This window comes from Festucalex cinctus, chromosome 1 (genome assembly GCF_051991245.1).
Source record: "Festucalex cinctus isolate MCC-2025b chromosome 1, RoL_Fcin_1.0, whole genome shotgun sequence".
NCBI lineage: Eukaryota > Metazoa > Chordata > Actinopteri > Syngnathiformes > Syngnathidae > Festucalex > Festucalex cinctus.
The window spans coordinates 37,362,282-37,389,810 of record NC_135411.1 but is presented as its reverse complement, the minus strand read 5'-3'; the positions used below and the strand labels follow the sequence as shown (position 1 = coordinate 37,389,810).

General features: G+C 38.3%; 2 protein-coding genes across 2 annotated transcripts; one reads left to right on the top strand and one right to left on the bottom strand.

Moving 5' to 3' along the window:
- Positions 1–10,399: 10,399 nt before the first annotated feature.
- On the bottom strand, positions 10,400–19,830 carry gps1 (G protein pathway suppressor 1). Its single transcript, XM_077534061.1, has 14 exons — positions 19,588–19,830; positions 18,180–18,272; positions 17,744–17,925; positions 17,207–17,371; positions 16,959–17,094; positions 16,706–16,783; positions 16,323–16,383; positions 16,114–16,199; positions 14,584–14,678; positions 14,397–14,502; positions 14,210–14,290; positions 11,372–11,509; positions 11,164–11,298; positions 10,400–10,791 (listed from the first exon to the last, which is right to left on the bottom strand). The coding sequence occupies exons 1-14, from the start codon at positions 19,618–19,620 to the stop codon at positions 10,717–10,719; spliced, it is 1,464 nt and encodes a 487-aa protein (XP_077390187.1). The 5' UTR covers positions 19,621–19,830; the 3' UTR covers positions 10,400–10,716.
- A 1,023-nt stretch (positions 19,831–20,853) lies between these two features.
- LOC144026933 (tubulin beta-4B chain-like) lies at positions 20,854–24,569 on the top strand. Its single transcript, XM_077534087.1, has 5 exons — positions 20,854–21,132; positions 21,548–21,656; positions 21,833–21,943; positions 23,309–23,553; positions 23,634–24,569. Exons 1-5 carry the CDS (start codon positions 21,076–21,078, stop codon positions 24,441–24,443), a joined length of 1,332 nt encoding a protein of 443 aa, XP_077390213.1. The 5' UTR covers positions 20,854–21,075; the 3' UTR covers positions 24,444–24,569.
- The last annotated feature ends 2,960 nt before the right edge of the window (positions 24,570–27,529 follow it).

The window sequence follows — 27,529 nt, the reverse complement described above, 5'->3', positions numbered from 1 at the left end:
ACTGAGAGTATACGTGACAATGATAAGAACAAACATAAAGCAAATTTGTGTTTCTGTTTAAAGGGGTTAATTAGTGGAACAACTTTGAAATTAAACTGGAAAAACTGTGAATCAAGTACTGCATTTAAAAAGAGGTTTAAAAAGATAAATTTATCCCACGTATGATTAATACTTAATGTTTGGGAATTTATTGTATATGTAGGGCTTTACTTTTGCTCTCTCTTCTTTGCATATATGTAATGGATAAGGACTTACAACTCATATCAATATATCTGTGCAATTAAGATAAACATGTTTTGTTTATTTTCTATTTAATTTTTCTGTTAGTAAGAACAACATATTAGTATATTATGATAGAAGTATTAGTGAGTAGGACTAGATCCGTTTTTGTACTTCTTCCTACTCCTTTTGAACATTTAAATTCAGATACTACTGACGATTTTCTTTTCTTTTTCTCCTTTTTTAAGTTCAACTTGTATTTTATACTTGTGATGTGTTTGTTTACATTTTCAATAAACCCAATCAATCAATCAATCAATCAATCAAGAGTTCCTTTTTGGGTACTGTTTAATGCGAAGGGCTCCACTTCTGGGCTTCAGGTTCAACTGCAGGTTACCGCAACATCCATGTGAACTCAATTTTCAGTTGAGTTATTTCCTTCATCAGACAACAGTGTCAAATTGCATGTAAGAAACTAAACGTTGACGAGAAGAGTCGAAATCAAATCCTGAAAAAGAAGTTTGAAAAAGTACTTCTCAGTACCGATTTTACAGACCGGCATAATCACGAGTTCCTGAATTGCCCGTCTGTCTGTGCGTGTGCGTTTATTGTGCGTAAGTCTGTGTGTCCTTGGAGAGTGTGCGAGTCCAAGTGGGAGAGGAAGAAAATGCTACAGTTATCTGAATATTCGAGAGACAATCTCATCATGATGGGCTACCATTGCTGCACTCAGTCTGATTATATTAACCGTGATGACTATCAGCTGAACAAGTACTTCAGAAGAGAATGGACCCATGTGTGTATTATACATCTCTCTTTGGAACATGGGTTGCATGATCGAACAATTTCATTCATGGAACACATTTTATTTTTCTTACTGATGTCAGTTTGAATTGTTAGGAACAAACAACGCAACGTTCCTTTTTCTTCACTCTGAAAGGAAGTGTGTATGAACATTAAAAATGCAAATATAAATGGCATCCGATTCCCTCAAAAAGGTTTAAACCAATTAAGTATCAACATAATTATGCACATGTATATGAATGTGGCACTTCTGACATTAATATGATCCAAAATATGAAACACAATAATAATAAGGTAAATTGACACAGAAGTCAGCCATCAGTAGCCCACAAGTATCTGCATGATTTATTTTAATGTTGTGTTAATAGAGAAAAAGAAAAAAAAATCCTATATTTAGCATGAATTGGATTTTTGCCTGTGATTGGCTGACAACCAGTCCTGGGTGCACCCCACCTTCTGCCCAAAGCCAGCTGGGATAGGCTCCAGCACCCCCGCGACCCTTGTGAGAGGTAAGCGGTGAAGAAAATTGGTGGATGGATGCATTTTTGCCACAAGCTGCAAAAATCACCCATTTTCATAATCAAAACCATCTTACAAGTTGTTGCTGTCATGTTCTGGAGGTTGGATCCCAAAGCGCAGACGCAAATAAGGTTTTAACTCTTGTCTTGCTACAGCCAATCTGATCAATTCACTGTTTATTTAAGCCAAACCGAGAAGTGTGTGTTTGTCGGATTATTGCTTCTGTTACCACTGTTCCTCTGTGGAGCTCCACAGCCCAAGGGGGCTTAGCGTCTCGTGATTCTCGATGCATTCCCGTTGTTTTTCATTTAGTCAAGTTGTGTAGATAAAGAGTTAATACCTTATTTGCATCTGCACTTTGGGATCCAACCTCCAGACCGTGTCGGTTTGGCTTAAATAGACAGCGAATTGATCGGATTGGCTGTGGCTAGACATGTGGGTAGCAGGACTGACCGGGAATTATCTGATTGGCTGTTGACCAGAAAAAGAGAGTAAAGATTCATGACATCACATAGCTCATGACATCACATAGGTAAAACCAGTTGAAACTAGATACCGATTACATCAGTTCAAAACAACAGTTCACAACAGACACTTGACCTCACGGTCATGACCCAAAAATGACCCTTGCACGACCCAAACTTAACCCTGGCGTAACCCAGTCATGACAGTTACTAGTGCTTTTCATCCAAAGTACGTATTTCTTGAGTCAATGACTGAAGTATCAATATCAGTATCAATATTTTTGTTTTAAACATTCCTCATGTTATGTTCCTGTTTTTCCTGACCCCTGTTTATTTTTTGTTCCTCTTGTTCCTCTTCAGGCACTTTTAGACGTGTTGGTTGCAAGCTTGGCAATTATTGCCAGGGTCATTCCTTATTTTAGTACATTAACCGGTTTGTTTTTTGCAACAACTTTTTGGCTGATGTTTTTTGTTCTACCTTTTTATATTTTTACGCCGTGTGCATCCCTGGTTGTGGATAAGTCTACTAAATTGCTCAAGCATTGCTGAGGCCGCTTTGGGGTCCATGCTATGGCTGAAATCAATCAATACACCTCAGAAGTAAAAATATTCCTAGCGTTGTTTTTTTGCTAACCTACTCCAATTCCATTTTACATGCTTAATGTGTGGAAGATTTTAAAGACGTGAGCACAAATAGGAAGTGCACAGTCAGGGGAACACACAAAAGACTATTTGGACTTGGATTCATGGTATGCAATTTATGCAATAGAATGCGTTTCAAATCAGCATTTTAGCTTCTTCCTGTCGCAGCTCAGAATGACTTAACACAGTAACTGTAATAATACTACAAAAATACAGTATAATGAGTAACGCATTATATTACTGTACTCCATTGTCACTATTACTGTCACACACAACTTTTGCAACGTGTTACCCCCAACACTGCTAGGTGCACAATAGATGTTTTTGGCTCACAAATCTGATTATGTGCATGTCAATGTGGCACAAATCTAACGGCATACTAACAGCCAAGACCTTTCATCCGTGTCCTTGTACACCCGTCAGTCACACAATACTTTGGTGTCTTCATCCCTCAGAGCTGTATGACTGTAAACATTCAAGTAATATATTGTGATAGCACCGATTATAAAATTACCCACTTGTCGTATATCATAATACAAGGTAGCATGTTGGATGTTTGTAACAAATTGGTCTGTCTAAATTAGTAAAGCTTTCAACGAGCTATGATGAATTAATTGGAGCCAAAGTTCCCTGAATAAAAGCAAATGCAAGAAATGACAGTGACATTTACTCCAGAAAAAAAAAAAAAAAGTGTTTCATCTCAATATATCACTTTCTGATAACTTACATCGCAATAACTGTTGAAGATATGAAACCAAACTTTTTTTCCCGTGGAACTATTGATCTTAAGTAGTGTTGTTCCGATACCGATACTGCATTAAAACAGTGGTATCGGTATCGGTGAGTACTCACAAGTAACATGCCGATACCATTAATTCCAACGCTAATATAGGATTTTGGATGCAGAATCTTGTGTCTTGCTGGTCCACGACATTCACTGATACGTGACATGTTCACTGCATGCCGATCTAAGATATCCTATTGGCCCTTGAATGCTCTGAACCAATAGCAGGACAGCTTTTTCATGTTGAGGGAAAAAAAAATCAAGTATCGGTATGGTATCGGCCGATACTGCAAAGCTGGGTATCGGTATCGGGGGCCAAAAAACGGTGTCGGAACAACACTAATCTTAAGTTTACACAGCAAAAATTTGAACACAAAAATCCAAAGAATAAACGTTTTATTCAACTTTTCACAAATGCTCAATAAGCGAAGCCCTTGGTTCCACGGTGTGCATCGAAACGGTATTCCATTTCTTGCCAAACTCGAACAAATATATCGGGATCAATGGTTATCAAGGCTTCAGTTATCCAAGTCTTCACTGTTGGAACGCTTTCTCCTTTACAGTCAAAGAGGCAATTTGGTGGAAATTGCATTTTACGCAAAAAGCTGAAACATTGATTGTGACGTAACAATGGTCTGGCAAAACCACTGCTGCTGCTGCAAGAAAAAGAGAAAAATGGAGATTTTACCCACGTTTGCCAATTACCAAGATATGAGATTTTGTAAAGAGACGTATTGAGATGAAACACCCTGTGAACATACGATTAACCTGCATGTACTTTATCAAAGGCGGCACGGTAGTCGAGTGGTTAGCACGTCCGCTTCCCAGTTCTGAGGTCTCCGGTTCGAGTCCAGGCTCGGACCTTCCTGGGTGGAGTTTGCATGTTCTCCCCGTGCCCGCGTGGGTCTTCTCCGGGTACTCCGGTCTCCTCCCACATTCCAAAGACATGCATGGCAGGTTAATTGGGCGCTCCGAATTGTCCCTAGGTGTGCTTGTGAGTGTGGATGGTTGTTCGTCTCTGTGTGCCCTGCGATTGGTTGGCAACCAGTCCAGGGTGTCCCCCGCCTACTGCCCAGAGCCAGCTGAGATAGGCGCCAGCAGCCCCCGCGACCCTTGTGAGGAATAAGCGGTCAAGAAAATGGATGGATGGATGGATACTTTATCAAAACTAATTGTCTTCCCTCACAACTTAGTGGCTGTGGAATGTTTTTTTTTGAAAAATAGTTCCATTTCATTCCTCTTTTCTACAGCTCAGCATTTAAATAACGTTGATCATGTTTGACAGTTTGGTCACAGACTCACAAAAAGTGTTTTGCTTTTTTGTCAGTTTCATGTGAAACTTCTTGCCTGTGCTCTACACCCCTAAACCTCCAATATTCAGTACATCATTTATTGTTGAGATAAGGGCCAAAAGAGGTTTTAAAAAATGTTTTTTTTTTTTTTTAATGCACATGGTATTATTAGTACTTGCATATATTTGTATAGAAGTCTGAGGTATTTATCCATGAACAGGTTCTAAATAAAATCACTTTATCAAAATAAATAAATTAAATTAAATAATAATAACAGTAATAATAATAATAATAATAATAATAATAATAATAATAATAATAATAATAATAATAATAATAATAATAATAATAATAATAATAAGCATAATCGTAATAATAATAATAATAATTAATAATAATAATCATCATCATCATCATACTTCAGGTGAGGGCTTGATTTACAGTATATCAATGCCGTCAGACACATTAAAAAAAAGTGTCCAATTTTAAGTCAAGAGATTCAAGAAGAATCCAAATTCTGAAATACATTTGAATAAATACAGTACGGTTGTGTTGTGATTCCACACTGTTCTGAAAACCCAAATTCTTAAAAGTCTGAATTTTTCCTGATTTCTTCTTAATTTTAATAGGAAAACAAAATATTTTCTTACATAATTTTCATATAAGGTGGTGATATTTAGGGAAGCTATTGTTTGAAGCTAAATTTGTAAATTCATAATCATCGACAGGTTGAATATCATACACCTCCTGTCCACAGACTAGACAATTAAACAAATTCACACAAAAGGCTAAAAATGAATGACAAAAATTACATTCAATATACATTAGAGTTTCTTATGTAGGATAAGATTTGTCCCAACTCTCAGGAATCATTGACATACATACTGTAGCCTATTTGAGTGTGTGTGTGTGTGTGTGTGTGTGTGTGTGTGTGTGTGTGTGTGTGTGTGTGTGTGTGTGTGTGCATTATAGTGCATGTGAGCAGGAAAGAAGGCTTCGCCTGGGGGTGTTTATGCTCATGATAAGAGATAGAAAGTGAATGACAAAAGCATAAGAGAAATGAGGGCAGAGAGAGAGTGCAAGAGACATGAAAGAAACGATGGGCGGGCAAGAATCATCCACATAATGGACGACAAAAAATAAATAGGACACGAAGACTAAGAGGGTGATTTAAGTTGCAGATGATTATTACATAGCGGAAGTGAAATAGTGGTTAGTTTAGCAGAGAATAAAAAATATGAGACAAACGGTTAGCAAGTTGATTAACATCTGTCAGCCTGCCAATTAAGGGTGAATTCATCAGTGGCTGGCAAGTCCTCCTTACTAACCACTTTAGCAGGTTGAATTTGATAGTGTTCCCTTGCTACTTAGTGGTTTGGTTATTACGGATTCATTCTATTGCGTATTTTCTTTTGTGACATTTGTAACCTGTTGATTAATAAGAACAACTCGAAGGTAGTTGTTTGACCGATATTTTGTCGTCGTCCTTATCATGTGCTGCCAGGGTGCAAAGTGCACATCCGCTTACATTAATATATGAACACAGCCCATAATCAGCAGCTCGCAGTGGTGGCTGCTGGTCATTCATGGAGGGGAAGCTCATTTTACTTTTGGCCAAATCATTAAAGGGATCGTTCGGATTTTTTGACATGAATCTCAATTTCATCCTCACCTCCAGTGTGTGCGATCAGCACTGACTTACCCCTGACAGCGTTCTGTGACACGAGTTCTGGTCCGGTGTTGGACGAGAGGAAAATAGTCCAGCAAGCTGGCTTGGGTCTCGGAAATAAAGCGTTTTTCTTCTAAAAACTATTTGTGTTCAAAAGAGTGATAATTTGCATCACAATACTCTTTTCTGAAAAAAAAGTCAGACGCCACTACTGCCGGCACTACTTTTCTGTGGATGGATGGTCCGATACACCCATATGCCATCAGTTCCTCTCAACTAGAGAACTTGAGGATAGGATACAAGTACAGCAGCATTTGGCATATGTTCAACTGGAATGACCAAGGCCATGAATAGGGCTGGAGTTGGGCAATTAATTGAAATTTTAGCGTGGTTTTGATTGTGGTTTCTCTCGATATTTAAAATATAATAATCGAAGAAAAATGATTAATGTGCAGAACAGCTCATGCGTTTACAAGTTCCCTATGTTGTGAAAGTACCCTGAATGCATGATGTTGCTTGTGGCAAGCAATATGATTCTCACGTCCCTCAGCGTCCTTTAAGCTGTTCAATGGCACCCCAGTTGGACATAACTGTCAAAATAAACACATGACAAGAATAACATCCACTGTATATTTAAATACTAAATATGCTTTGTTTAAAATATCGCTAGCCCAGCGCTAATGCTAAAGTCAAAGGAGGATCCCATTCAAATGCCAAAGTAAAATTAGAATCGACTTCGGCAGTGATATTACTTCATATAACAAATATTTACTCACAAATGTTGTAGAAACACTTACACACAGGTAAGATAACACTATTAAAAGGCACAATTTTCTCCCAATCTGTGAAAAACGAGTTATGAGCTCAATCACAACTGTCTTCTATCGCATTCTCAGAGTATGTATGGCAACACATTGCCCCTGATAGGCTAATACGTGCAGGAACAGCCAGTATTTGTTTTGAATTGCTATTTTAGTGTATTTTATCAGTGTAATCAAAGGATAGAAATATCCAAGCACTTTTTTTGTCCAAAACACATCTCCACATATGATATAGCACAAAATATTATCCCTGAGGTATCAAGTAGAGCCCACTAAGTCCCCAGACTTGACAAAATAACATAAATAAATATGATAAAGAGGGTAATGTAATGCTTACGTTTGAAAATGAAGACTGAAACTGCAAGAGGCTTGAATTTCATATGATATTTACAAGGACATTTTATACTTGACAAAAAGAATAGTCAAGAATAAAGTGTTCAATGTGAAGGGATGAATGGTCATAAGGCTATGATAATAGTTTTGAGTTTTAGTAGTTGAAAAAAAGTATTAAGCTCTAAAACCAATGTCTAATAATTTTATTAATTGTGATTTTGATCTCAATCAAAATAATTGTGTCATATTTCTTTAATAACATGGATGTAGCCATTCTTTTAAATGTAATTTATAAATTTGATTATTTGATTTCTTTATTAAGATTTTTCCCATAAACTGATTCCTTTACTGAAACACAACACTCCATCAGACTGATCCTAAATCTTGTTGTTGTTTTTTTTAAAGATCTGTGTTCCTTTCAACTTATACTTGCTTTCTCTTTTTTTAAAACTCTTTTGAATATTCAATGGCATATGTGATTGAAGACTGTCAATCAAACCCTTATGTGCCATCTGTTGGACTGCAATTGATGCACGGGAGAGAGAAAAAGAGAAACAGAAACAGAAAAAGAAAGAGCGAGAGAGAGAGAGAGAGAGAGAGAGAGAGATCACAGTACCCTCTTTGCTGTCCTTCACCGACGGAATGTGGAAATGCACTATTCCAATGATATTGCTCATTCAGGTAAAATGTCCTGCAGCTCAGTCATTTCTGGCATGTCACGTGATACAAGTCATGTTCCCTGACCGACAGCCTTCTCACAAGGATTTGTGTCTTCCTGCGGAGAACCATATGACCTCTGAGTCAGTGTGCAAGGGCAAAGATAAAGAGATTGGGACACGAAACAAACCACAGGGAAGTGTGATCTGTGACCTCTAATGTGACTGTACCTGTCAGTGTGTTTGCATGGCATTTCACGACTATGCGCTTCCTCCATGCCACATAAAGCCTCCTTCTTCCTTGGTTATCATCCTATAGGCAAATTATTTAAGACAGAAAGGAACATAAAGCACTAACAATGTATATCATGTACGCAATCATAAACCCATGTTAACTCCATTTAGTAGTACGATAGTTAAATTATTCGACACAAACAATAGAATTTCTACTTAGTTTATTTGCCTAAGTGACTCACTAGCACAGATTGATGAGACATCACACTACTAATACAAACTAATATACACAGTAGAAATTTAAACAAAACTTATGTGATCATTTAACTCACCTTTTTGCATTTACACACAAAATGCGACTGAATGCTGAATTTTGTTGCATCTTAAATGAAGTACCTTATGTGAAAAACACCTCTTTAAAAATACTGCTGTTGCCACCACTTTTACAGCTTGTTTCCAACAGCGTGTGCAAGCCATTCGAGCAGGGGTGGCCAAGTTCGGTCCTTGAGAGCCACTTTCCAGCCTGTTTTCCATGTCTCCCTCCTTCAGCGCAGTTGAATCTAATGATCAGCTCATCAGAAAGCTTTGGAGAAGCCTGAGAACGATCCTGATCATGAATCAGGTCTGTAGGTGGAGAGAAACATGGAAAACAGGCTGGATAGCGGCTCTCGAGGACCGAACTTGGCCACCCCTGCATTAGAGTGTGTGAACACACAATTTAGTACCTGCCATTTGGGATCAAATCCGGCCCCGAATTGTTGGTTTGCACCTTGCTATTGACTGGAGACCAGAGGTCAAGTTCACAAAGCAGGTTTAGTAAAAACCCTGAGTCTGTGAACCCTGAAATGCGCGAAAGTTTTCCGTTTTAGAAAGCCAGGTAACTGAAACCAGAGAAAAGAGGTAACTCAAGCCTGTTTCATAAAAAGAGGATTCTGTGCCTCACCCGTCTTCCGCCAAACCCTTGGACCTTTACCAACACTTTAATCACATATCCAAGATCACAACTGTTAACCAAAAATTTCATCTACCAGCAAGACCTGGCCCCCGTACCCATACCGCAAGAAATACCAAAACCTGGTTTGATGCCCATGCCATTACAGTGCTTGACTGTCCAGCAAATGTACCTGACCTAAACCCCATTGAGAATCTGTGGTGTATTATCAAGAGGAAAAGGAGGGCCACCAGACCCAAACACAAATGAAAGTTAACAAGAATCAAGGACATCTGGACTTCCCTAAGTCCCAGGCAATGCAAAAGGATGATTGCATCAATGTCACGGCGTATCGAGACAGCAATTTGGGATTCCAAACCAAGTACTGAAGATTGACATATGGTTTTGAAAAGTCCACATTTTGTTTCATTTGATATGATCTTAATTTCTTTCTTTTTTTTCCTGCAAAAACTGAAAACCACGATTTTTTTTTCACAGTATTGTAGGCTGGAAACCCAAATTATGTAAAAATAAAAAAACTCTGAATCTATAATCTATTAAAGTTTAACTTTTTGAATGAACTTTTGTAGATAAATGAACTTTTCCATATTTTTTGAAAGGGTCTGTAGTTTTGTATTACATTTCAAAATATCTTCAAATACAAAAACCCATTTTAGTAAAACAGTCTGTCAGAAATTAAAAAATACATATTTTAAGTAAAATGGCAGAAAAGTTGCTGAACTGCATCAAGATTGGCAACACTACCTTCTTTTGTAACAAGCCATTTATGTTCAGCCATGTTGTGGAAGCAGTGCAGATCAGCTAACGATTGATATTAAATTGATGGTAATACATTTGAATTAGGTTAGGTCACCCTATTAAACATATAAATTGTGTTTCAATGTTCCAGAAGTACATCATTCCCATGGCATTCACAAAGTGTACATAGCAGTCATGTTGGTCTCTTTAAAAAGCCGGTTTAAGTCATATATAATAACTGTCTCATGATGCACAACCAAATGAAAACAAGATTTTCTGGAAGGCATTTTATTTTAAAACATTGTTTCAGTTCATGAGTCCTCCATAAAGAGCAAGCAGAGCAAAGTGCATCTCCGACCAGTAACAGCTTTAATGCTGAGTTTCCACACAAGTTTTCATCTTAATTACATGTCCACATCATTTCGGCCTTTTTTTTCTCCGTGAGATGTGATAAAAAGGGCTCAATCCAGAACATTAAAGTCTTTAAACTGTTTGTAGTCTGTTCTGTCTTCAGCAATGAAACTAGGAGGTGGACTGAGTGATGTCGAAGAACGGCTGGACGATTTTTCCCTCCGGTCAGTGTGCTGACTCACATGTTGGTGCTCATTCTGGTTTGACTGTTGGCTGGTGTCAGTTCACCTTGACTGCCTTCTCTGGGTGGAGACTGAAGGAGGAGAGGACACAAATGAGACATTAACTTTCTGACTTATGGCACATATTCCGTGTTGGGTCAACAACTTTCAGCTCAGTTTTGGTTCTTTCAGTATGATACTGTACAAAATCGGGACTCAACTACACACAACATAGTTTTTACGCACGCGTCTTTCAGTAAATGAACTGCAGACGCTACCAGTCTCAGGAACAAATGATTCTTTCCTGGTTATCAAGGGGAATGTGACCAAAGTTAAGTACCTTTGTGTACCACTAGAGGGAGCCTGTGCCACACAAATCTAAGATCCAAGTTTGTGCCACGTAAAGATGAGAGAAGTGACTTTATAACTATGCCGCGACACACCAAATCAGGTTTTTCTTATACCTTGACGTGGATCTGATTGCGGAGCACCGCTGCTCTAAGGATCATGGCTTTGGCTCGTCTCTGGAACTCTTTGCCCATATGGAGCGACTTCTCAAACGTTGTGCTTCTCTGGTCCACATCCCTCGCATACAGAATCTATTGTCAACATGTTGAGATGATCGCATTTTAAGCCTTTGATTTCAAAAAAGGATTATCCAGATTTGAGTACCTTGCTATGAGAGTCAATGCGTGCATTGATGAGCCCCTCCAGGATCAGTTGGGTGAGCTCGTCTTCAAGGGCCGCCACTGTAGTGTTGAAGGCCTGAGCCATCTTTGTCATGTCTGCCGACACGTAAGGACTGAAATACTGAAAACACGAGTACAAGTGTCATGTAAATCCAAATGTAATGGATTGATATGCTTCACTTCATCAGCCCATGGATAGCATATTGAAATTTGAAATAGGTCATTTAATAAAAATAAGCATTATAACAACTGATTGAAGTTGTTTTTTCTCATCTTGTATTAGTTCAATAGCTGTCCCATATGCTTGATGTTCACGCTGAATTTTGGTCAGAGTAAAGCCCCACTATTTGTGTGGGGTAGTGACAGAGCCTTGCCATGACTCGTGAAGAGAAAAAAAAAATCATGAGAAATTGACAGTACTGGTGGTAACTGTTTATACATACCACATACTATGATCCCAAACACTGACATCATTTCAAAATAATCTTACATTACTCATTACAAATATTTTCAATTTTTTCCCATTGGAATGCAGTAGAAGTGCATGTGACCCATTCGACAAAGACTATCCCAAACTTCTGCTCACAACCCAGGCTAACTGGTAATTTACCACCTTTCTGACATACAAAGAACTGATTAGAACTGTCCAGATGTAGCAAGCAGTGTTGAGAAAGTTCCTCCCAAAATGTAATATATTTAATTTTACTTGCTTTTGAAAGTAATAAGTTTCTTTAAAATATTATCATCTGTGTGGAGTAACGAGTTACTCAAGTTTACGTTACTTTTGATATATGCCGCCATAAATGTTAAATGACATCAACTAGGTTTTTTTGTTTGGTTTTGTTTTTAATCAATGGGAAGTGCAATGTCTAATGGCACACTGCCTGGTCAATGGGTTGTGAAATCAAAAACACCCACAAACTATGGCTATCAGATGGCAGCATTGTCTCTCTTTTCAATGGGCTGTCAGTGTACGGAATTACAATAAAACACTACGGAATCTGATGAAATAGAACATTTTCAAGGATGAAGTGAATGATCAAAGCCTTGGTCACATTACGCATAATTCACAGAGCCTCACTCTACAAAAAATATTAGTGTCAAAGTTACTGTTGTGGAGAAAATGTATCTTTTCACAAAAAGCTCGTTTTCTCCTTATCTTTTCAATTTTCGCCTCAATGTCACTCAAATGACCTATTTTCAAATGGTGGTTTACTACAGAATGGAATAAAGTAGAAACATATTTTTTTTTTCTAATGAAAGAATGGAATGCAATCTTTCATTTGGTACCCACATTGTATATGTAGTAAAAGCAAACATATTCTTTTTTTTTTTTTAAATAACATGTGGCAGTAAAAGAGTTAAGTTACTCTTTTTTTTTTTTTTTTTTTTAAATTAAGGATTGATTTATTTAATAATGATTTTGAGATTGTAAAAGGATAATGCAAAATTTGCAACCATAGCAGGTCAAGTTAACTTTAAATCAGGACCTTTAACGTGGGCTATAATGTGAAATATTTATATTGCCAATGCATATTCATATTCCTTTTATGAGCGGGACCATATGAACTTCCGTAAACACGGTGTCACGTGATGTCGTGTTTTGGGTGTACGTCATTCGACGTTGTGCTATCTTTTTGTAATGTGAACGAGTACATTAAAAAAATTGATTGACAGTAATTAAAAAAATAAAAAATAAATCCTATTATTTAACGGGAGGGGAAATCTTCCGCTCAAATGCACACAAACAAGATTTGCATTATGCTTGAATGATCATCATTCTTCATACTGCAAGTGATGGCACATTCATTCAAATCATATCTAAAAACACAATGATGCTTACTTGTCACAGTTCTAAACGCTGCTTTTTACTTTGTTTGCTCCTGCTTGTCTTTTGAATGTTTGGCGTTTTATTTTGTGAAACCATTGACAGTGATTGGACTCACAAATGACTTTCTCAGCCATGCACAGAGCTGACTATTGTGTCAATAAATAAATAAATAAATAAATAAATGAATTAATTAATTAATTTAAATTAAAAAAAAAAGTAATGTTGTCGGAAGAAGTTCAGTGTATTAACATGTGTCAATGGCTTATTATGCACTTCTGTTCATGATGATTGCTTTAGTCAACAGCGCTTTTTTTTTCTTGTGGCCATGAAATTGTAACGCGCTAACTGTAATAATGTTGCAAAAATATATTGAGTAACTTGTTACATTACGTTGTCACTGCCTAAATGTAATATATTACTGTAACACGCTACTTTAACTCAACACTGGTAGCAAGATACCTATTATACCTATTATTACCTATTATATCTTTGGTACCATGTTGTGGCATCGTAGTGCAATTAAAGATAAAAAATAGGCTGAGATTCTGCAGATAGGAGAATTTTTCCGCATATAGCTGAGGCCAGGTCTCACAAAAAGAACTCATACAGGTGAATTTGCGCTAACCTAAATACAAATAGGCAGAGGGGCTGAGTCTCACTCAAACATGATTTTTAGGCTGGTATTAAAGCCTAATTCTAATTTATTGACAATATGTTTGTTTTTTTTTTTGGGTTTTTTTGTTTTTTGGATTGAATTACAAAAGACAACTGATTCAATGATCGGGATCATTATCAGGCTCCTGCAGAGCTGAGCTGATCATTTGAATCAGCCATGTAAATCGAGAGAAACCTCAAACACGCACAAGTACCACAGATACCCGTACTGTGTCAACAAATTGACATCAGTCATACCTAGTCATAGAAATTAGCCTGTATTCCTTTTACATGTTAAATATGTCAATTTCACACATATATAGTAATTTGTGTTACCTGGATAAGAGCTCTATTTCGGATTTGGCTATAGAGCGTCCGCACATGTGGGGCCAAGTACATGTCCAACAGAAGATTATCCTGGAGGGATAAACCATAGTCGTCGATGCATGCACATTATTGCAAAAAAAAAGTATTAATTTTTAATATATTTCTCTCATTACTGTCAACAGCACCTTGAGCTTACCTTCATTTCATCCAGCAGCTTGAGACAAGATGCATATTTGGATTCATAGAACTTGAAGATGATGTCACGAATTTGAGGTTCTAATTCTAGAAATAACTTAAACGAGCTTGGGACAAAATAAAAATTGACATTGAAACGCTCCATTTGTGAAACGTATTTTCTATTTAATCGACAGCTAAACTCTTACCTGCTCGAGATGACGTTGCGTTGGAGCTCCTGTCTGTCAAACGTAGCCAGAGCGCATAAACCTCCGTAGATGGCTACATTACTGGATGACAAAAGCTGAAAAGACATCCGGACTTTATACAGTGGATTTTGCCTTTCCTTTTTGTGAAAGGAATATAATATGGCTGAAAAACTACAGGTAATGTGTTAGGTGCAACTGTGCTGTACAATAGCCTACTAATATAATAATAATAATAATATTTAGGTGTGCCATCAATCAGTCTCACTGGTTTCACGATTGCTCAGGTTTCGTCAAGGACACCAAGTGCAAAGATAATTTGCACTTCACTGGACCTGCTGCGGCTAAATCCACAGTGTGGATCCCCTCCCTCTTCTAAAGTCACTCCCTAAGCACAAATAAATTACACATCCAAAGATCCTTGCCAGGTCAAGGCACAAGTCATGTAGGTGACCAATTTTGGTTTCAGGTCGGCGAATTTCGCCAAAAGGTGAGTGATTTTCATGCCTGGGCTGGAGCTCTCATTTAAGTGAATGGGAACAGACGACCCGGCAAGCTGTGTGCGCGTTCATAAATTATTTTTTTTTACCACAGTCATTAAAAAAAAAACATCCACTAGTAGATAGATATTCGATTGTAAATATGGTTCAGTGTTGTTGTAAAACCATAGAGCTGTCAAAATTAATCGACGAATCGACAATCGATTATCAAATGAAGCGACAACTATTTTCTATTTGCGAGGGAACGCAAAGTTGTTTTAAGAGGGAACGCAAAGTTTTTTGCGAGGGCATACAATCTTTGCGATTGCGAGGGAACGCAAAGATGTTTGCGAGGGAACGCAAAGTTGTTGTTTTTTTCCTACCATGTCACCTCAGGGGCTCCGTAGAATACATATTTGGAGCTGTTCCATTACTGAAAAGTGACTGAGTGCCTGTTCAAGTGTTGCCGAGCAACGGACGCATCCGAGAACGGCACTTGTGAAAAATGTGAAAAGTATGTTGACTTCTCAGGAACTGTTGCAGTTTCAACATGGAATTTTGTTCTGCTTTTACTGTGTTCGCGACAGAGAATCAGTCGAGCTCTGGTTTGCGACGCTCACTCATGGACTTTATGAATTTTCCTATATAAGTCGTGCGCTCATTCAACAAATCAAGATGGCGGATGTGCGGTGGGGGCAGCTACGGGCAGCTCACTTTTTAAAGGGGTTGGGTTTCGGTCATATGACGTTCACAAACTGCGCCCTTAGGCACTATGATGTCATTTTCAGTCAACAGCAAGTGGCAAAATGGCCACCCCCTGAGATGGATAAAAACGGGTGGCCTTTGCTGCTTAATTCATATTCCACAGGTGCAACATTAATCAGAATACCATGTTGAGACTAGTGGTGGCACACAGAACATTACTGTAAAGAATATTTTTGACTTTATATCCTCTTTGAAATGTCATCAATGTGTACCTCTTTACACAAAAGTTGTATGTTTTTGATCATGTAGGAGCAGGTTTAAAGAGCAATCACATTTGGACATGACTCACCTCTGGACAGTCACAGTGGTCAAAGGAAGCCTGCAAGAAGCACTTGGCGGCTGGTTTGTATTTTCGAGAGGCCAATTCCGCCAGGCCTCAAATATGAAAGGAGACTCATAAGTATTTGGAACAACAAAGAATTCACCCTCCAACAATGACTGAAATAAGATGTTCAAAGAGAGAGTGAGAGAACATAACATCCTGTAATGTTTACTTACCTGCAGCACACTTTAATTTGGTAAGAACTGTTTGATTTTGGCTGTCGCGCTCTCCTCGTTGCTGCATGAAGAGAAAACAAAATTTCCAAGTCCGCTTCTTATTGTTAATAACCCATATTCAGAACGAAACACAGGAAGTGTTCATCCAATCATCTGCCAATTGCTGTGCCAGTTCAATTATATATCCCTTTTTAGTTAAAATTCAAAAGGGATCATTTCCAAGCTGTTGCTGTCTTCGGTCATTCTCATAAATGCGTGTTTAGTTGAATTGTGCATTGGTGAGTTAACATCCATTGTAACAGCTCAATAATTAATCTAGGAACTGTATCAACAGCTTCAAGTATAATTTCATCGTGACGTTCTCCAAGAACAGTAAAGCTCACCTCTGCAATCTCTGGTGTGGATTCCGCCTTGTTGACATAGCTCAGTACATGGGACCAGTTCTGGAGATAAACACTAACCTGTTTGAACAAAAAACACCCACACAGCGAGACTGAATATCTGACATCTTTTCACAGTTGAGTGTAGACTAAAACATAGGGCAGCAGCATTCCTAAACCTGACCACTAGTTGTATCGGACCTTTCCATTGAAAACAAAATGAGCAGCTGAAATTTTGGTGTGTGATTTGCTCTACCTTGATTACATTCAGACACATGTTAATGACATGTTTAGCACTGGTGCAGTAATCCCTAGCTCGAGAGTAGCACTTGAGAGCATTACTGAGGTCACCACAGTCCAGGTAATGATCCCCCAAGTCATCATGTCCTCTCCTGAGAAGGATGGGCACAAAGCAAGGATTAGTAACATCTTACTGGGGCGCATCTTTGAAAAATGTAAAAACGTAACAATGCTACAAACCTATTCATAATTCCCTCATCATACCTGATGCTCTCTTTAATTGAGTTCCCCTTGTAATTCTTTAAATCAGTGTCCAGTTTTTCCAATTTAAGCAGAGCCTTCTTCCTGGTGGACTCTGCCCAAGCTGAATCCAAAGGAGGAGGGACAACCCCACCCTCGGGAGGTACTTCTGGTACAACCTGGACGTCTCTAAATGCAATAACAGAAAATCGTTTTTATTTTACTATTTTATTAGTTTTAATAGTTAATCCCTGAGATGCAATCAGGCAAACGATTACAATCACACAAAGACTTTGCACTTCAAACATTAAACAGATTGACAGGTGAATTAAGTATTACCAGGAACATTTGAATGACAAATACGGCACTGTAACTTCATTGATACATTCTTGCTATTTAAAACACTTTTACCTTCCTTCCTTCCTCATTCACACAATGATGGTTTATGCAATGGAAGGACTGGCACGAGCTCAGTCACACAATGGTAACACAGCAACAGAAACATGAATTCCAGTGCTAAAATAATGTCATTGCAATGTCTTATGAATAGCTCTATAATACCGTGAAGCATCCGTTAGTTTGCGGTGGACCTCTTCATAAGTGTCAACGTTGAAGGTCCGTTGGACAAATGTGAGAGCCATCTTCAAAGATTCCACTCTGAGCTGTGGGCAATGCTCTGCGATGAACTGGAGTCTCTCAATACGCATTAGTCCACTGTAGCTGGTCGCATATTGTTCTAGGTCCTAAAAAGAAAGCAAAAGAGCTCAAATGTGACTGACCTACTAGATAGTGTTACTCCAATTAAACACCTTTAATAAATCCTTTTGCATTTACATTTCATCATTTGCAAGTTGCAACTGAAGTCTGTGAGCGATTATTATGGATGCAAATGTGCATTATTCCACCCATGAGCCCTTTGTCACCGTAGCACATTAATTGCGGAAAGGCAATTCACCTGTAGATAACATTGAAAACACAAAGTTTTGACAACACATACCAGTGTTGGGTTATCCACAATATAGTTGGTGTCTGGAGCATTCTGCTGGTCCTCCTGGGGATCTGCATCAATCTGCATAGGTTCCACAGCCCCCTAATAAGGAATGCACCAGGAACACAGTAATGAACTGCTTTCCTGTTTTTGAATTACTTACTAGAATTAGCATTGCATTTGTGTTACACTACATTCCATTACTGTCTGAATACAGTATGTACATATGACTTAGTATGGTTCAAATAAAATACAAACAACAAATCTGAAATCATTGTAAACCAACCAGAAATAACATAAAAAATGAAAGAATAACCATCGAGAAGCTGTGCTAGCTATACTTGTAACAGGCTTTTTCTCTTCTGCTAATTTGCATTACCATGACTATCTGGTCATGAGGCCGCAGTAAAAAACAACTGTTGTGCAGTCCCAGTTAACAGGCAGATTTGTTTCTTCTTTTTTTTCCAAAAATGTATTTACCAGTGGCAGCACTGTCCAGTGAACGTTAAAAGACCTTAGCTTAACTGACTTCTAAAAGGAGTTCCTGTAAATTGTGTGTCATAGTAGCACATAAGCAAGAAACCTTGTCCCAACATCCATTAAGGTTGGAAACTAAAACAATTATGGCTTTGTAGCAGTAGGTTGTTGATGAAATATTAAACTTCAGACACACCAAACAGTATTTTCAATATTTTGACAGTGAAATGAAGCAGATCTTAGCCTGTAAATGGCACTCACTAGGCGCACACTTTTTAAAACAAGAGTGTCAAGCTAACACCAACAGGAAGTTAACTTGTCATTGCTGGCTATCGTTCGGTACTATCTGCACACATATAAACAAGTTGTTCCTCCGTCAATGCAACATGTTGTCTGAACACCCATTCAGTTCAAACATCACTACTTGTGTAAAAGTCAGCTGCTTGCACTGTCCGTTTGCGTGTATATGTGTGTTATCTAAAGCGAAAATGCTAAACTGTCCGTCAATGTTGTTTGTTAGCCATCCGAGGCCTTGTTTAAGCTAACTGTTTACACACAATTTAAAATCTGGTTGGTTAAAAATCACATGGTACGCTTCTTTTTATTCTATTTACAAGTAGTTATCGTTTTTCGAGCGGATTTTTGTTAGGTCAAATTAAGCGAACTGAGCACTTACATCAACAATTAGGTCGCTTGTTTGTAGCCCTTCAAGGAAAGGACGACAGGCACTTTTACATTTATTTTGAACCAACAACGTCTAATTGCGCAACTTAACTATATTTTTTGCTATAATAACGTTAGTCACTTATGGTAAATATCAGTTTGTTGGTCAAGTTAGCATAGCTCGCTAAGTAGCTAGCTAATACGTTATCTGTTTTTCGTGGATAACATCATTTAGCGGATTGCTTATATGCACATGAAAACAGCGACGCGCACTTACCTGAAAGTTAAAAACCTGCACAGGCAAAGGCATATTTATCCTTGTATGCCTATTATGGCGCTAGTAACAATATGATTATTGTGCGCAGAGCAATCCAGCAGCAGTGCTGTGCTATGTGAGTTGCTCTTCAGACTAGACCCGGATGGAATCTTGTAATGAGGCTAACTACGGATAGCGAGAAGGCGAGGTTTCACTCCATAAGGTGTGCACCGTTAGGTCTCGATGTGACTAACTGAAATGCTCCATTGTGGAACACAAGACTATCTGGCTAACTCTTCATATTATATTTCAGTTTGTTTTATACAAGACTGTCTGGCTAACTATTCATGTTTTGTTTCTGTTTGTTTTATTTCCTAATTTCTAAGTAGCACGATTAGGCTACAAAAAAGTTATATTTGTAGAACGTTGCATAAACATGTTTAATGTTTCACTCAGTAGAGCACCCAGGCAATCTCATGATGATAACAGCATGTATAAAGTGCTGTGTTTTGCTGTATAACTGCTCTTGAATCTTTGACGTGCTCACTATCACAGATTTAGACTGGTTTGTGAACAATATGTGAGAGAAATGGTGATATTGTGTATGTGGGGAGGAGAGAGAGAGAGAGAGAGAGAGAGAGAGAGAGAGAGAGAGAGAGAGAGAGAGAGCGCAATGTTTTTAAAATGCGTGAAGAAATTAATGTTTACACATTTATGTTTGTGATAGTTGGATGATGTTTGGATTTTTTTTAAATTTAGAATTAAGTAGCATATGGTTAATGTCAAGAGATAGCTGCTAAAATATATGACATTAGTTTTATTAAAGATCCAAAAACACGTGATTGTCATAACATTCTGGAACTACATCAAAAATAAGGTTCAATTTGGTCCCTGTCAACCTGACTTAACATACAATTTTGACATTTTTTTCCGCTTTAATATAGGTTTGTTGTTAACAATATGTTTACCAGACGTCTACACGATGTTCTGTAATGAAGTAATGAAATTTAAATTTGGTATAAAAGTGATATCAAACGTCTAAATTTAGACGTATATATTTATTACGAAAAAATTAGTCATTGTTTAGTACACCATATGTGATGTCTAAGTGATGTTATTATTCCACAAGACCGACGTTGTCTTACGTACGATGACTAATCGCATACTGTAATGATTAATGTTGTCATGTGTGAGTCTCTGTATTCAACACTTGCAAGAACATGTTTGCAATGCACAGCTTTAATTCGCTGAAGTGCCTTCTTACAATAGGTCGACGTGAAGGCGTCACCTGCATGCAAGCGCAACGTGCACCTCTATGACAGTGCCAAGCGGGTCCGTGTGGGGGCCTCGGCTCTGCTCGGAGGGACTGGAGTCGCAGAAGGTCTGCAACATAGGAGAAAAAAAAACAACAATAGACAGAAATACAGCCAAGAAGACTCGAAGACAGAATTTGAACCCACAACGTGCCAAAGCGTCTGACGTCGTCCATTTATTGTTTTTGTATCTACAATGAGGGAAATCGTTCACATCCAGGCGGGCCAGTGTGGTAACCAGATTGGTGCCAAGGTAACTCGAAAATATGTAATCAGAATTGGCCAAAATTGCCAAGACAATTATAAATAAAATAAAATAAAATTCTACATATATATATATATATATTTTTTTTTTTATTATTTATTTTTTTTTATTAGTATTATTATTAGGCAGACATGATAACCATTTGGTCTCTGTGTGCTAGATGTCCATATAGCAGTTGAATATTGTAGAACTATGTTTACTGCTACGATAATATACTATAGCCTATATATAGTCAAAATCCTCATTTTCATTTTTCCCCTTTTCAATTCTCTAGTTACAAAGAGTGGTGGCATGTTTAGCTAGAGAAAGGTTGTTCACAGCAGGTTCTTGATCCAATGGTTTTGATGACAAATCTGTGCTTTTATTAAAGGAGTACGTTTGTGATTCAATTTTGTATCTGCAGTTCTGGGAAGTGATCAGTGACGAGCATGGCGTTGACCCTACAGGGACATACCATGGAGACAGTGACCTGCAACTGGACAGGATCAATGTTTATTACAATGAGGCAACAGGTTTGCAACAAACACACATGTGTATATATATATATATATATATATATATATATATATATATATATATATATATATATATATATATATCATTGCACTCTTAAAATAATTACCAAAGTTTTTGTTTTGTTTTTTGTTGTTGTTTTTTTAAGTATCCTTGTTATTGTTTTTCCATGTAGGAGGTAAATATGTGCCACGTGCTGTTCTTGTGGACTTGGAACCAGGCACCATGGACGCTGTGAGAGCTGGACCCTTTGGACAGATATTCAGACCTGACAATTTTGTGTTTGGTGAGTGATTTAATCACGGCTCCCAGAAATACGGAATCGTCCTGTATTTAGAAACGTAAATGTCATCAAGTAACGTACTTTGTCCTGCAATACCTTGAGAGCCAAAAATAGTCTGCAAAATGTCAATGGAATTAATGAACAATGCCCTTTACATGACAACTTATGGTAATGTTCCGAAGGTAGATTATGACGATACAGAATCCGCTTATCGTATTGGTCGACGTAATGTTGTTCACGGAAGTACATAGCGGAAGACAACATGCCGCAATTCGACAATCTCAGCAAATCACACTCATGGAGGCGATGGAGTCGGTCTGTTGGGAGCAGGGAACAAATTACAGTGAGAAAATGGTGCGTTGTTATATAACATTTGTATGTGAATAATGCAAGCTAAGTCTAGAGTTGTGTAGTTTTCTGACGGCATTAAACATTATTACACCTCTTTAATGTGTAGAATTATAAACTGAAGATATATCACCATACTCGCTTAATTGAAAGTGTACAAAAGTATGTTTTTCAGAGAGATCAAGTGGAAGGCGATTTTGAGGAGGAAATTGAGTAGTTACGGCAATGATTTTGGTCATGATAGCATTAAGCATTGCATATTTCATAGCGTTGGCAGGTTATTTTAATATATTTTTAAAAATTGCTTACAGTTTAAGTGAAAATGTGTTCAGTTATGCTACCTATTTTCATTAAAGATTATACATGTTTGAAAAATACCTGTTGCTTAAATTGAAGAAAAAAATGTTTGAGCAACAGCAAATAATAATAATAATAATAATAAACTTTTATTGCAAATTTGAGAAAAATTGGCATTTTATTCCCCAAATATATAAAATGTACGCGAAATTCTTAAAATGTACAGGAAATTTTGTGCAAGGGGATGCAATGCGATCGAGTGTGCACGTGAACGCTCCGACATGTACTTCACATGTCACTAAAAAGCACCATCCTCCCCTAGATCATAAACATACCCCCGGCCAGCCAACCGGTCAGTCTCACTCCAATGTTTGGTAAAAAGTTTGACACCCTGGCTGAGGTAACCACCAATTACGGTTCAGCTTTAGAAAACAGACGAGCTGTGACTGGTTGTAACTTGTTACTTGGGCAAGTGGCAGTACAAGACAAAATGGCCGTCCCCCTCATATGGGATAAAAACAGGTGGATTTTGCTGCTTACATCACATTATACAAACATAATATTAATCAGGATACCGTGTTTAGACTAGTGGGTCTGCATAGAACATATTGTAAAGACAACTGATGTCTGTAATTTTTTGAAGGTTTGATGAAAAAAAAATAGATGAATGGATGTTTGTGACTGATAAATTGTCTAATCCACATGTCACTGCTTCCTCCATAGGTCAGAGCGGTGCTGGTAACAACTGGGCGAAAGGTCACTACACTGAGGGAGCTGAGGTGGTCGACTCGGTCTTGGATGTTGTACGCAAAGAATCGGAGAACTGTGACTGCCTGCAAGGGTACCAGCTTACACACGCACTTGGGGGTGGAACCGGATCGGGCATGGGAACCCTGCTCATCAGCAAAATTCGTGAAGAGTACCCTGATAGGATCATGAATACGTTTAGCGTGGTGCCCTCTCCCAAGGTAAGAAGTCCTTGTTGTAATACAAGTGTTTGTTTTATTTTGTCTAACGATGTTAACTATGTACATGTTTGTGTCACCAGGTGTCAGACACAGTGGTGGAGCCATACAACGCCACTCTCTCTATCCACCAGCTTGTTGAGAACACAGATGAAACCTACTGCATTGACAATGAGGCTCTATACGACATCTGCTTCCGCACACTCAAACTGACCACGCCCACTTACGGAGACCTGAACCACCTTGTGTCCTCAACCATGAGCGGAGTCACGACGTGTTTGCGCTTCCCAGGTCAGCTCAACGCTGACCTCCGAAAACTGGCTGTCAACATGGTACCTTTCCCTCGATTGCACTTCTTCATGCCCGGCTTTGCCCCCCTAACCAGCAGAGGGAGCCAGCAGTACCGAGCGCTCACTGTACCCGAGCTCACCCAGCAAGCGTTTGATGCCAAGAATATGATGGCGGCATGCGACCCCCGTCAGGGCCGCTACCTCACAGTTGCCACTGTCTTCCGCGGGCGAATGTCCATGAAGGAAGTGGACGAGCAGATGCTCAATGTACAGAACAAGAACAGCAGCTACTTTGTCGAGTGGATCCCCAACAACGTCAAGACCGCCGTCTGTGACATTCCACCCCGTGGTCTCAAAATGGCCGTCACCTTCATTGGCAACACCACAGCCATCCAGGAGATGTTCAAACGTATCTCTGAGCAGTTCACAGCCATGTTGCGCCGAAAGGCCTTTCTGCACTGGTACACGGGTGAAGGTATGGATGAGATGGAGTTCACAGAAGCTGAGAGTAACATGAATGATTTGGTGTCCGAGTATCAGCAGTACCAGGACGCTACTGCTGAGGATGAAGGGGAAGGTGAGGAGGAGGCTGAAGAAGACTAAAGATTGAAGATAATAATGACAATGCATTCATTGACAAATGAAGAAAGCAGCATTAAGTGGTGTCAAATGTGTCTGGACATTTTTTAGATCTTTGAATAAAAAAGTTAACGCCTTCTTCAGAACACAGCAGCATGCTCACAGACCTTTATTGTGTGTATGGTGAGGGGCAGGGACTGCAGAATGGAGTATTGCTGTAGGCTACTCAGATTGGAAAATGTTCCATTCGAGAGCAGCGGCATAATGTCAAGCAGATCCAATTGGAGATGAGGAGTGATTAGTTCCCAGTCCTTGTCATTGAAATGAGCAAAGTTAGGGCTTTCTTTACATGTCCGAGTGCAGTCTAACCAGATGTCAGCACTTCCAAATATGGTCATCCTGGCAACCTGCCATTTCGCTTAGTGTAGTGTGGAAAGGACTTTATGCAACATTTTTCTATACGTAAGTTTACAGAAGATGGTTGTAAAGTATTCTCAACAGTCAATATAGTACACATTTCAGTTAATGGCTTTTGTCAAATTGAAGGGACAATTTTTCAATGTTCATTTAAAAGCCCGCTATTACAAAAAAAATCTATTCTATCACATCAATGTAAAAAAAAATCGCCAAGTATATTACGCTGGTCGCGCCACACTTTACCAGAGGCTGACATGTTTCGCCACCTTTTTATGCTACAGATACCCGAAGGAGATTGAACTTTACGAGCGTGGTAATTGGTGGTAGGGTTGCAAATTATGGTCCTTCTGAGGCATTACTGCTGGTGTTCCAAAATGCACACACTTATTGCATTGTAGTAATTCACCACTAGATAGTATGACACTAAATTCTACACACTGACCCTTTAAGATTGTAGTTACTGTAAATGTCCAAATTCAGTTTTGTTTTCGATAAGTGGGATGTACAGTATTGTGACATTTAAGGTTATGAGTACATGATTGTGTTAAATATATACTTAGCAACCAGCATCTAAATTCAGTTTTGAATAATTGTATCTGCATGCATAAAATTGAGAAGAAAAAGGATAAGCAAGATAGAAAACAGGAGTCATGCAGTTGAATATTTGCAACGACATTACTCATCCATATTTCAAAAATGTTGTTTCAACTGAAGCGGAACTGAAATTTACTGCAAAAAAACATCCAGACGGTCACTGTTTAAGATCCATTGGATTGTCTTGAATACCATCACTGTAGCTTCATTAAGTGAGACTGGTAGCAGCTGTCACCACGCTGCTGAGACTACTAGTGACACATGGGTTTGTTTATGCAGTCACTAGTGTATATTCGTAAGTTATCTTGTGCTGTTTCATTCGACAGAAGCTGCCTTTTTCCAGACCTTTTCCTTTTTCAATGAAATGAGCAATGATTTCATAACCATCTTCAACCCCTGTAGTGCTCGAGTCCCTTGATTTGCACTGTTAGCTGAGTTCTCATCTATCATGAAGGTGCCCACCGTGCAGGTTCACTGTCACCAAAGTGAATTGATTGTACTTCCCTCAACCGAGACGAGATCCAGTTGGGCAGGCTGCTATAGCAGCAGCAAGCTACCAAGGCAGCTAATGTTCACTTACGGTTATGATCAATGTGAAACAAGTCATGAAGTGAGTTGACCAAATTGTAACAACAAATTTGGTTAAAATGAGCTTCGGTATTGACAAATACGATAATTATCGTACACCTGGCAAAACTGACCATATCTGACCTATTCTGGGGAAATATGGGGAAATGGTTACAAAACAAATACCCTCTTTTCAAATTACAAAAAAGAGCAATAAGAATTATTAAAGGCATGGTCGTCCGTTTTCACTCAGGAAAATGCACTTTAAAAATACAGGATGTATAGCCATGAATTCCTTCTCAATCGACAATGAGTGGTGGTGATTTTTTCCTAACCCCGCCCCCCACCCCTGAGTGAAAATGGAAGACCCTGCCTTTAACTGATTAAAATGTACACTGTAAAATAAATAAATAAATAAATAATAATTTAAAAAAAAAAAAACATTGTTTTTATGGGGAAAAACCAGCAGATGTGGTTATCAGAGAAATTCTGTCACAAAGAGAGTGGAAATGTAAACAACTTAACAAAACAACTTGTTTTATTTTACTGGTATTGAATATACAATAAACAGTAACTGCTTCTGATTTTTACTCGGATTCAATGTACAATAAACAGAATATGCATGTAAAGTTTACAAAACAAAATAGTATAAAAGCAGCATGTTCTTGGAAAACAGTACTTCATTTGTATAGCACTTTGCTACCTTACAAGGCCCTCAAAGTCCTTTGGATTTTAACTACTCATTTCACACCATCAGAAACAACAGGATTTAGATTGTTTTGCTCATGGATTAACACCATCACACTGCATTGGAATCAAACCACCAACCTCAGGGGTGCAAGCTGACCACTCTACCACTGACACATGATAACCTGCTGTTGTTAAGATATCAGTAGAAGGACTGTTGAATCTACAAGTTTAAAAGGGAAAAGTTGTCAGGTTGTTTGTATTTGCACAGTATTTATTCTTTACAGATTTATTCTGGTAACCACAGTTTCCAGGTTTTGTTCCGTAAAAACGAACATTTTTTTTTACACATGGTTTTACTGTATATCTAAATATTCTTATCTGTAATATGAATTTGTAAAATGCACATTTCTTTTGGCATAAACCCAATGTACCAGAGAACCTACTGACAAAAGTGTTATTCTAACACTCCAATGAAGTAATTTTAACTGTATCAGAACTGTTTTACAGTTTTTTTTTTTTAACATTTTCTTGCCCCACCTACTGCCCGAAGCCATCTAGGATAGGCTCCAGCATCCCCCGCAACCCTTGTGAGGAATAAGCAGTCAAGAAAATGGATGGTTAGAACATTTTCTCACTGTCAAAGCAACAGTTGTGTTTGGTTCATAGTTTTACAACATCCATCCATCCATTTTCTCACACAAGGGTCACATATTAATGTAAATTACACAATGAATGCATTGTTTTTGTATTTCCAGTTTTTTTATGTCACGATTTTACAGAAATTCACTGTTAATTATTACCAACCAACAAATTCACTATTTATCAAATTAAACAAAAAATGT

Excerpts from the sequence above, each read along its gene's own strand:
- gps1 (XM_077534061.1), bottom strand. The coding sequence starts at position 19,620 with ATGCCTTTGCCTGTGCAGGTTTTTAACTTTCAG. Across the intron at positions 16,384-16,705 it reads CCACACCAGAGATTGCAGAG|CAACGAGGAGAGCGCGACAG; the intron begins GTGAGCTTTACT and ends CTCTTCATGCAG. Across the intron at positions 14,503-14,583 it reads CGCAACGTCATCTCGAGCAG|CTCGTTTAAGTTATTTCTAG; the intron begins GTAAGAGTTTAG and ends TTTTGTCCCAAG.
- LOC144026933 (XM_077534087.1), top strand. The coding sequence starts at position 21,076 with ATGAGGGAAATCGTTCACATCCAGGCGGGCCAGTGTGGTAACCAGATT. Across the intron at positions 21,133-21,547 it reads GTAACCAGATTGGTGCCAAG|TTCTGGGAAGTGATCAGTGA; the intron begins GTAACTCGAAAA and ends TTGTATCTGCAG. Across the intron at positions 23,554-23,633 it reads GCGTGGTGCCCTCTCCCAAG|GTGTCAGACACAGTGGTGGA; the intron begins GTAAGAAGTCCT and ends TTGTGTCACCAG.